Here is an 11159-nt window from a genome sequence, read left to right as displayed (position 1 = left end):
TCTAATAGTAACACTCCCCGCTTCAATGGCATGATCCCGTTTCTGACTAAACAGAGGTAACAATCCCACACTGGTTTTGCAGGGTTGGCTGCAAAGGCTGCCTTAGTTGCCAGTAAGTTTAAGGAAATGGCAAACCTGTGCTGCTGAACTCTGGGACGGCACCACTAGGGCAAGTGACCGGAGCAGTTTATGCTACCAGCTTTACAGCAGGCCTGCCTACAGCTACTGTAATGAGCCAGATAAGAAAGGCTGAATGTGGACTTCGATTGAACATGGGTACACCTGGACGCTTGGGTCATACATCCAACCACACTCTGCTCTACAGTTGCCTTCAAGGTAGAGCTGGATGGTGCCTCCTTTGTAGTCCTAGAACAGCCTCAGAAGGTCAGCAGCTGTTGGAGTCCTTGCCTCTCTCTCAAGGCAGTTACAGCCCATCAGTGCTGCTTCTCAGCACCGCTGTGCATAGCAAACCGCCTGGTGTCATGAATCTCCCTCATTTGCTATTGACTGAAGAATGCTCTTTTTCTCTCATGTACACGCATACTGTAAAATCACTGGAAGAAAACAGTAAGACAGGACAATCATAGGCATAGTCTCAATGCTCAATAATTCAAACACTGGTTAGATAGAAGTTTTTATTAAGTAGATTGAGTTAGGCATTATGAAATTTGAAGGAAAAGTACAGAAATAGAAGTTCCACAACCAGTGCTAATTGTGTAACGTTATTCAGTGGTTATGGGTATTTTATTTACTCTTCAGAATGCTCACCCTATAATACAGTCTTCCTAGTCCCAGTGAGTCTTCATTTGCTCTATTCCACCTTCTAGCTGAACTTCCATTCTAAAAGGACAGTTACCATGTTGCTGGCCAACTGGAAGGTCCCTGTTTCACACTAAAGCTTTAGGACAGTTCGAATGCTTAAAATGGAAAAAGAGAAAGAAAGAGGGAAAAAAAGTTACCAGTAAGTCCATTTCCTCCCCTTCATTACTGAGACATACTTGTACTGAACTTCTGTCTCTTCTAAGAATGAAGTTGTTTTTAATAAACACTATAGGCATAAGTGTACGTTAGTAATGCTTGTTACTTATGGTTTTTTAGTCTTTCTCCATAAGATATACTCAAAATAGCAGCTTTTTCAAATTACTTGAGTCAGTTTTGAGTAGCTAGCCAAGAATATTGATCAGGAGCATCAATATTTACAGGCATTCCCTCCTGTGGCTGCTTGGAGAATTTTAAGTAACTTTCATTATTAGTTTCATAGGATATGCTGATGTAGATATCAAGCACTGAAATGATACACAAGTTTGTAACTGGGAGAGGGGATCAACTGCTGAATGAAATCTGCATAGATGGGGTGTTTCCAGCTGTAAAAAGTACAAATGCAGTTACTAAATGCAGTTACTGTTAACTGAGTTATCCAAAATATGAATATATAGGAGATGAAGCAGATAAAGTTACTACTTTTCAGAAAGTTATATGCAATACATCAATACAGATTGGGGTCAGATACAAAGATCGTGCTGGTTTCTTGAGATAATGCTGGTAACTATTTATCCATCTGCAGATGAACCTAAATACAGATAAACAGTTGCCTGGATTGGTGCAAATATGCAGGAAAAGATTTCCTTTTTTACTACAACATCTGTCCAGGTTTTGCTCTTGTCCACCTGCTGATTCTTCCCTTCATTAAAAAGACGTTCTTAAAAAGTACGTGACCTAGTCTGCTAAATAAGCTGGTTTCTACTCTTTAGAGGCACTGGTAGCTAAGCTCATTAGGAGTCTCTGAATTTCTAACAAATTACAGCGCATCATATTAAAAATCTCATTTAAAAGAGGCCTGCTTTTAAAAAGACACAGCAGTACAAGCTTTAGCACACCTCAAGCTAATCCTTATCCTTTTTCTGCGTTAGATTTTAACCTGCAGATAAATGGTATCCCCATACTAGTGCCCATTTTCCCCTCAGGCACATCCACATCCATGCCTGTGTCTGTACAGGGCTTTATAATAAGGATCACCCAATAAATCCTCTGAGAAGGGTACCCTACTTTGCACTGCTTTTGCAGGTTGATCACTACTTGCCAAGTACACTGCTCTAAGGGCAGCAAGGCTCGTCACACATCCAGCATGTGTTTTACCAGCACGTGGCGTCACTTCAATAGGCAGTGGAGTTGGGTCTCACTAGGGAGTTTAATACAACTATGGCCTAAGTCTGCAGTGTGGACAGTCCAAACTGCCATTTATCGTAATAAAAGCAGAATCTGCTGTATGTTGAGAAGTACAAACTCATCATATGAATGTTCTACCCCAGTTCAAACTAGAGAAAAATATTTTAAAATTTAGCATATTAAAAGATCATTCCAAGTGACTGACTGTGCTGGTAATCTATCCCAAACAAATAGTAATTTCAGTATATTAATTAAGTAAAATAGACTAATAGATTAATGACTTGTAAAAATGTATTAATGTGAAATCTCTTTCAGACTCTTTACGTTTCTTTCTGAGGATGAATGTTTTAGCAATGTTGGAAGCCTAAGACTGACATGTGCCCTTTATCAGCTTTACGTACTTGTACATTTCCCTTATACAATGCTGCTTGCTTTTTACTCTCTGCTTGTGTTTTGGCTCATGCCTGGAAGCTCAGGGAAAGTGTATTTGTTTATCTCGGAATGAACGTGTGCAGCATATGTCAGCTCCCTGTTCAAAACATGCCAGTGGGCAGTGAACCTGATTTTGTTGAGTGTCTTATCAAAAAATGTCTTCTACACCTTCCAGTATTCTGAACGTTACCTCTTTCCTGCATGCATCAGCTCAAAAGCCTCGTTAATTTTGTCAAAAGGCAGGGTGTGAGTCACAAATTCATCAACCTTGATCTTCTTGGACATATAGTCAGTCACCAGTTTCGGTACACTGTCTACGCTCTTCCAGCCTGAAAGACAGAAAGCCCATGTTTGGGTTTTCCCCTTTTCACCCACCTCGGAAAACAGAGAGAAAGAAAAAAATACAACCCTTACGTGGGCATTTGCGTGATCAACATGAAAAAGAGCCGAGCTCAGTGATGTGTTTGTCCCTCCTGCTCTAGGCAGGCTGTGCATAAGGAATGCAAGAGGACAGTTAGGTCTGGCAAGAGCACGCATTATCTAAACACCTAAGTGCACTGAACTTTTACTTCAGCATTCAAAGTAACAGCAGCCTTCCCCTAGGACAGCATGCACAAGGCATCTCTGTCAGCCCCTCTACGTATCTTTATAGCCCAACTAGGTTCTCTATTACTTGGAAAAAGGGTGATGTAATAATAACATCAAGTTTGGATACTTCCACGCACTTCAGCAATTACTGTTATCAGTTGCTGTAAAAGTCTCAATGTGGTTTTGGTTCGACAGCAGAAAATGTGTATCAAGTACTTGTTGGGTCTTATTTTAAAGCTCTGTATAGCACACTTCCATATTAGCACCACAATCTGCTTAGTGATTAAGCAACACAGATATGTTGGAGTTCCCATGTCCCCATAGACGAGGTCCCTTCACTGGATCATACTGAACCAATCCTTCACTTGATAAAGCAATCCCTCTATATACCACTTCCTTAGTACTGAATAGCATACAGTTACATTCCCTTTTCAAAATACGTGAGAGATCGTACCAATGTGTTCATCTGTAGCCTGTCTGGAGGAATATCAGATTTTAAAAGTCTTTATCTTAAAAGTCAACCAAGCATTTATGAATAGCCTGTCAGCAGTACATTTCTTGCACAAGCAAAGCAAGGCAGTGTGTTCTTCCCAGCTTTAACCCATAGTAAATTATTTCTGTCCCCATACCAAAAAAGAGAGTTACCTCCAAATGCAGTCCCTTTCCATGTCCGCCCAGTTACTAGCTGGAATGGCCGCGTGGAGATCTCCTGACCAGCAGCAGCTACTCCAACAATCACACTGACTCCCCAGCCTTTGTGGCAAGCTTCCAAGGCAGCCCTCTTCACAGATGGATAGGACAAAGCAGTGTTAATAACAAATATAAGTAGTATAGTAATAATAAACATCATTGCTGACGATGCCTAGACTGGCACAGGTTGCACTTCCTTTCCCCCAGTTAATGAATCACCCCATTAGTATTTAAGGAACAGTAAATACACTGAAGATTATATTAAATTTTCCATTGGTTCAGACTCCTTATACTGTTAAAAGATTCACTTTGCTCTTTTTATATCCCATCTGGCTTCCAGAGAAGTCACTCTGAACCCAGTGGGAATAGGAATAAACTGTAATCATAGACAATTTAGACCATGCTACTGACAGTTAGGAATGCTGTTGTAATTCCTGAGAAGCTAGCCTTGCATTCAGTAATGCTTCTACATTTCCAAAGGTTAAATTCATTATTTGAAGAATTAGGGAAGTACTGGGGGTCCTTGAGATTTTACTGTTCATTGTACAATGTATTTTATGTGGGTTTTGTTCATTGTTTCAACTGTCAGCACAGGAAAACTCGGGATTTCAAGCAACTCCCTTGAAGGTAAAAAGTTTGTAAATTATAAGTGCCACTTTTAACCTAAGAAGTAGCATCTGCTTTCATTACATAATTAGGATTGGATGTAAATGGGCCTTTTTAGTCATAGCACTTATTAGTACGGCATGTTTGCTGTAACAAGAAAGCAGTTCATTTTAGCTAAACAACTAAGTGGCAGCTAGCTATCCCCTCCCTCTACGTACTGCTGTCACACACTCACCATGACTCCAACATTGCCGATGCACTCAAATGAGTAGTCTACACCGCCATCGGTCATCTCAACCAGCACCTCCTGTACAGGCTTCTTGAAGTCTTGAGGGCTAAAGCACTCAGTGGCTCCAAACTCTTTGGCTTTGGCATACTTATCCTTGTTAAGGTCAATGCCAATTATCCGAGATGCTCCTGCTATTTTACAGCCCATGATAACTGCAAGCCCAACTCCTCCTAAACCAAAGACGGCACACACAGAGCCAGGTTCCACCTGCAAGTAAGAAAAAAGCCATGAGCAACACAGACAAAATTCATCCTTCCACATCAGTGGGAAACACAAGAAGTCCGTAATGAAGGAAACATGGAAGCAAGTATGTTTGGCTATGAGCCGTTATCACCCAGATAAGGGAAACTATACAGAAATGTCATTTCGAAGCTCTTTAGGTACTTAGCTTTTCTTCTTGCCCCAAGACTCGACTTCCATTACCTGCCCAGACGGATGCACACTCATCTATCGGATCTGCTTGCTCTGAGCTTCAAACTATCAAAATGTCTTACACCAAGATTAAGATGAATTGGAGAAGTAATTTATATAGAGCTTGTATCAAAAGGGATGCAGAATCTTGTACCTGGATTTCCTCTGAAGGGCATCAGGTTATTCTAACCTCATCTGGCCTTTACGGAGAAGTTAGAAATTCTTAGCTAAACTTAATCAGTTGAAGAGGAAGAAGAAAGAGAAATTTGGTACATCATGTTTACAGTCCTAATCTAGTCCCTGAGCTACTTGTGTACTTTTGACTCAGACACAGTTACAGAGAAAAGGCAAACACAGCAACAAACCTTAGCAGTGTTAATAGCAGCCCCATAGCCAGTAGAGATGCCGCAACCCAGCAGGCACACTTTATCGAGGGGTGCTGCAGCATCTATCTTGGCCACTGAGATATCAGCCACCACAGTGTACTCCGAGAAGGTGCTAGTCCCCATGAAGTGGAAAATCTGCTTGCCTTTGCAGGTGAATCTGCTGGTGCCATCAGGCATGAGTCCCTTCCCTTGAGTAATTCTTAAGGCAAAGATAGGAAAGTACAGTCAGAGTCTGAAGCAGTAAATACTCTCACCAGACAGTTGAGTAGCATAGAGATGCAGTTGCAAACTTGCACTGTTATTTTTTAATCAGTCCAATAAACCCAAGAGTTGACAGAAATTAGATGCTAAACTCCTAAAACTTCATGCTGTTAATTCCTCCATGGAAGCACTGAAAGAACTAGTTTATCAACATGCTGACCTTGTTAGCTACCAGTGCTAACTGCTTGTGCCACGGTACCACACCCTCATCTCGACCTCCTCCTCTGCACTTCCCCTGAATAGCACCTGTCACTTACATCACTGGGTTTCTTGCCTGGATTTGGGAGACTTATTTTTTTCCCGAATGGGAGCTGGAAATTTAGATGGGAAGCAGGTGATAAGGAAAAAAAGAATTTTCTGTCTAATTCTGTACCACTTGACAGCTTTGTTGTTGACTCCCAAGAGCTAAATTCCTTGAAGTGCTTCCCTCAAGTATAGAGTCAGAGCATTTGTGTTTTCAAAGCCGTGGACACAAGCCAGCAGTTTACACCTTCACATACATGAAAACAGAAACAGATTTATTTAGGGACATAAAAGAAGAGAGATTTGAAGGAAGAATGGAAAGTAGCACATAACACATACTTTCCAAGTCATTAAATGATGCATCAAACAACTCCTGTCAATTACTTTTGATAACTACAACAGGTATACACTGAACAACTACTGTACTGTGTGTCAAAATACAAAGCATACAGACCTTATCTTCTGGCACAGATTTGTTTTGGGATTCTTACAGAACTTGCACTCTCCACACTGGGGGATGTACAGAGGGATAACAGTGTCCCCTGAGGAAAAGAAAAATACTCTGTGGCTAGTTATAAAGTCAAGGAAGGCGTTAGGAAAGAACTGAGGTTCAGTTTTCACAGCTTTTTCGTGAGCTTGTGTTCACTTAAAACCTTCGTTGTGTATTAAAAACTGTATGGTATGCAGGAGCATTGTTTATAAAGAGTGCTAGATGAAACACTTCTCTCATGTCTGAGCTGACAGCCAGTCAGAAGTTCATCATTCTAGAACTGATAGCAATGTTACTGTACAGCAAAACCACCCCCAATCAACAGCGAACAACATGATTAAACATTTTTAAGACCTTTATAATTACACCAACAGGTAACAGCTACCATTTGAAACAAAACTCTTCTAACTATACTGATCCAATTTCAAGCGAGAAATTGGTATGCTGGGATCTTCCAAGCATTAAACCAAGAACACACTGAATAGATTAGTATTGTATCTCACAGGCAAGAGAAATCTACAGAGACATACACCCCAAAATAAGGCAGTATAACACCTCCTGCAATACAGCATTTTAGTGGCCCAGTTTGACAGCTGACCTTGTAGTAAAGGAACACTTCTAAGGAAGGCAGAAGACTCGTAAGGTATTTTCTTACCTGGCTCTACTCTTGTTACTCCTTCCCCAACACTCTCTACAATTCCTGCTCCTTCGTGACCCAAGATCACAGGGAAACATCCTTCGGGATCAGCACCGCTCAGAGTATAGGCATCAGTGTGACAGACAGCAGTGGCAACTATCTGTGAAGAAATACATAATCTGAGGCACCTTGAAGAACAGAATGGTAGCACAGATTTAATTATTCCCCTTTGGTCAGAAATCCAGAACAATTGCTGGGACAAATTTGCCAATTCTGGCAGCATTTTTGATATGGCCAACATATTCCTGGCAAGAAAAATGAGTGCCAGGGTAAGGCACCTTTTCTGTACTTTGAAAAAGATAAGTCATGACAGTACATCTTTTCTCATTTCCATCAACTAAATTCTGACGTTGAAATAGGTAGAAGATGACATCTGGTTTCCTGAAGCTAGAAATCAGTACTGGCAGGTCATCTTAAAGTAGGCTGGCATCTCAGATTTGAAATAAGTTAGTCTCTCAAAGCTGAAATGACCAGAGACCACACAGAACTCTCAGTACTGCATAAATCCAGCCTAAGTCTTACGCAGTATGCACAGACCCATTCCACAGAGATAAATTTCTCCTTAACACTTTCTGTGTTAACACTTTTTGTGTACACTTTTTGGCAGATATGGGCTACTGGAAAGTCCTGATGGAATCAGAAACTTAGGTATGGGGAATCACAGCTCAGCAGCCAGTCACTTACTGCCCAACTGAAGTGAAAGCCAGACTGTTGCACAGCTGCAAGAGGCCACAAGCTCCTGCTCCTCAAACAAGATCAAAGGTGTTCCTAGCTCGGATGTTTTCTGGGAGCTTAGTCTGTAACAACTGGAATTGATCCCCAAGACTAGCCGTGATCTTTAGACCAGGCTGTGAAGTGAGACCAGTAGAAATGAAAAGTGTTTTTCGTAAACAGAAGATGTAAATACCATAATTCTCTTCTTTATAAAGCCAGCTGATACTAATGAACTGATGCCATCCATTCAACATTTCATCTGTTGGTAAACAAACCATTCTGCTTTAACACTTAAGTCTCCCAAAATGCAATGCATACAGCTAAAAATTGATTTAATTACCTTGATACGAACTTCATGAGCTTTTGGTGGAGCAACCTCCACTTCCTCAAGAGAGAGAGGTTTACCTGGCTCCCAGGCAACAGCAGCCTTGCATTTAATAACCTAAAAGGCAACAATGGAAAAAGAGGGCATCTATTGTGTGGTTCATTTAAAATAATTCTTGTTCAGCCAAGTGAGAAAATGAAACACTACTGGCTTTTGGAAAGAATCCCAGATCTGAAATTCATAATCTCAACACAAAGGTCTAATCACCCTACGTTTGCTTTCAGGAAGCTAAATAATAATGAGTAAACGAAGATCTGAAACTTGGATGTCATTCTCTTATTGAGCAAAAAACAGAATTAACCCGGGAGCACTTAGGAGATACTCAAATACTGCAGTGAAATGAGCAATAGGAGTGGAAAGATGGCATAATAAAAGCAGTGGTTTAAAATAAGAGGCTGGCATTCAAGATGTGTTCCTTGAGTACAGGGTGCTCAGAGTTAAAAAAGTTCAGAAAACAAACTGGAGGTCACTAACGGTATGAGACCCACGTGGAGTGTGGGTCCTTGCTTCTTCCTTAGGATGGCTTCTGAGTACAGTGCTGGCAAGGAGATGCGTGTGCATGCAGCTGACATGCAAAGCCCTACAGCGATGCATAGGGACCAGAGGTTTTGCTATATGGCTATTTTCAGCAAGTTACTGTGCACTAACACCTCTGCAAAGCCTGTATGAATAACTGCTAGCAAGTCTTCATTCCCTGCCCTCAGCACACAAATCCTGCTCTGCCACCACACCTATACGCCCCAGGAAGCTTTTCAAGCCCAGTGGTGCAGAGCCTGAACGAAAGAGCAGGATTTGTGGATCTGTAAACGAATCCTATCAACAGGCACATATGCACAACTGACTGAGGAAATCAGCAGGCATTACAGCTGTACAATCCAAAGCAGCTTCAGGTGCTGCAGGGGCAAGCAGCTGGAATACCCTTAGATGTCAGTTTTACAAAGCCTGACTCCGGGTCTGTCCTTCAGGACAAAATGGGAGGGTATCAAGCAAGCTGAATTTTGCTTCCTGACAGACACAATGCCTTCCAGCGAATGTGATGCGCAGTCGTTTCCTGCACAACACGCAGATGAGTTGTGAAATCAATTTCATGACCTTCCCTACGTAAAACCTGACAAAAAGCGCTGTCCCAGACTAGACTGCTTTAGAACAGATCCCTTTGCAATCTACTCCTGAACAGCATCCATGTACTTTGGAATAATTCACTTATACCAGAAGACTTGCACTGCTCTTCCATGCAAAGAAGGCGTAAAGCCATTGAGGTTGAAAAATACGAAGCATTTCATAGCGCGCACACGCTGTAAACCGATACAAGAAAATGAAATTCTCTGCGTTCAAAGCAGCTGTGGTGTGCCTGTAGCACCACTGAAAAAGGATTAATGCACATTCCCAAGACCAGACATACAGTCATCCCGCCTTTTTGGAATTTCACTGCATGGAAGAATGAACAGCACCAAGATCACTTGTTGAACTTGCCATGTCTGATTCATCACCTGCGCAAACGGGAGAAAACAGGTGGTTTATGACTTTCTGTATTACTTTTGTTGCACAGTAAATGGTATTGGACTTTTCCAGACCCTGTTAACACCCTTGCTGTACCTGTAATAGCAGAACTGCAGACGTTTACCTTGGCTTAAACTTGCTAAATAAATACTGCCAACCCTAGATGGCCTGAAGCCCTGTAACAGAACACAGGTACCCATTCCTGTAGCTGGTAGGGACCCAGATTGCACAGAAACACCCTTAACCTAGAACTGTAAATTCCCCTTGGCCCTGCGTTTTATTATCAAATATAAAAATGCCCAGGGTGTGACATAGTAACTAACTGTGGAGTCACAGTATGGGCATTCAGCGATAATCTCGAAATGTGCCAAACGTGCCAGAAAAATCTAAATTCAAGGCACAAAGTGCAAGAGAAGCCATCATTTGGCAAATCATTTACTGGTTTTCAATCCATCCCTCATCCTCTCCCCTTATGAAGTCCCTTGTTCTCGCACAGGAAGCTGTGTGTTCCTAAAATCTGAATTTCCACAAGCTTACTTCAGTGCAGGATTATGGAAGGGAGAAAAGTCTCCTTACAGGATAAATTCTCTTCTTCCTAAAACTAACATTACACATCTGGAAGCGTATTTTGAAGTAACAGTTTCTGATTCAGAAACTTTTAAAGAGGTTTTGATACTGCAGTCAGCTCATAGAGCCGTAAAGGCCCCTGGACTAGTCAAAGTGGCCGTCAGAAGAGCCCCATGTTCTGACCTGTTCAAAGCTTTCCCCTGCTGCTTTACTGACAATCTTGAAGCCAACAAATGGGAAAATAAACCCTCAGCTTTTAAATAGTTCGTTTTCCCTACGCAGGAACACAACCGCTGAGTTGCTTGGAGCCACAGGCACCATCCGCCTTCAGCACCTGGACCGTTTTGGACGCCTGGGCCGGGCGCGGTGGAGGGAGCCCAGCCTCAAGGACTGAGGTTTCCCCCAGCCCCCCCCTCGGCTGGCAACAGCCCCTTGGGGCAACCCAGCGTGCGCCGGCGGAGCCAACACCCTCCCGGCCCTGTGCACAGCGAGCTGTTCCCCCCTCCCTCCAAGCCCGTAGGAAACCCTGCCAGCTCGAGGCCTTCCTCTCCCGCCACCACGGCTCATCGATGGTCTGAGCCCTCGGATGGAGGAACAGCCGGCGGGGAGGAACGCAGCCGGTTTTGTGCCAACGCTCACACCGGGAGCCTCCCCACGCGTGGACGGCGGCACCGGTTTCTGCCGCACACCCTGTACGCGCAGCACGGAGCGAGGAGACGCCACGCCAGCCCCCG

General features: G+C 42.7%; 1 protein-coding gene across 1 annotated transcript; it reads right to left on the bottom strand.

Annotated features, from left to right (window-relative positions):
- Positions 1-621: 621 nt before the first annotated feature.
- Positions 622-11115, bottom strand: LOC104508885 (alcohol dehydrogenase class-3-like; the record flags this gene model as incomplete). Its single annotated transcript, XM_010150645.1, is given in 10 exon segments — positions 622-917; positions 2789-2927; positions 3832-3967; positions 4718-4978; positions 5548-5767; positions 6527-6614; positions 7218-7359; positions 8314-8415; positions 11065-11076; positions 11078-11115. Coding segments are annotated over 10 exon segments (1163 nt in total), but the record flags the coding sequence as incomplete, so codon positions are not given.
- Between the last annotated feature and the right edge of the window lie 44 nt (positions 11116-11159).

The sequence above is a fragment of the Eurypyga helias genome, unplaced genomic scaffold (assembly GCF_000690775.1).
Source record: "Eurypyga helias isolate BGI_N326 unplaced genomic scaffold, ASM69077v1 scaffold22954, whole genome shotgun sequence".
Classification (NCBI taxonomy): Eukaryota; Metazoa; Chordata; class Aves; order Eurypygiformes; family Eurypygidae; genus Eurypyga; species Eurypyga helias.
The sequence above is the reverse complement of the archived record's forward strand: the minus strand, read 5'-3'. Positions and strand labels throughout refer to the sequence as shown.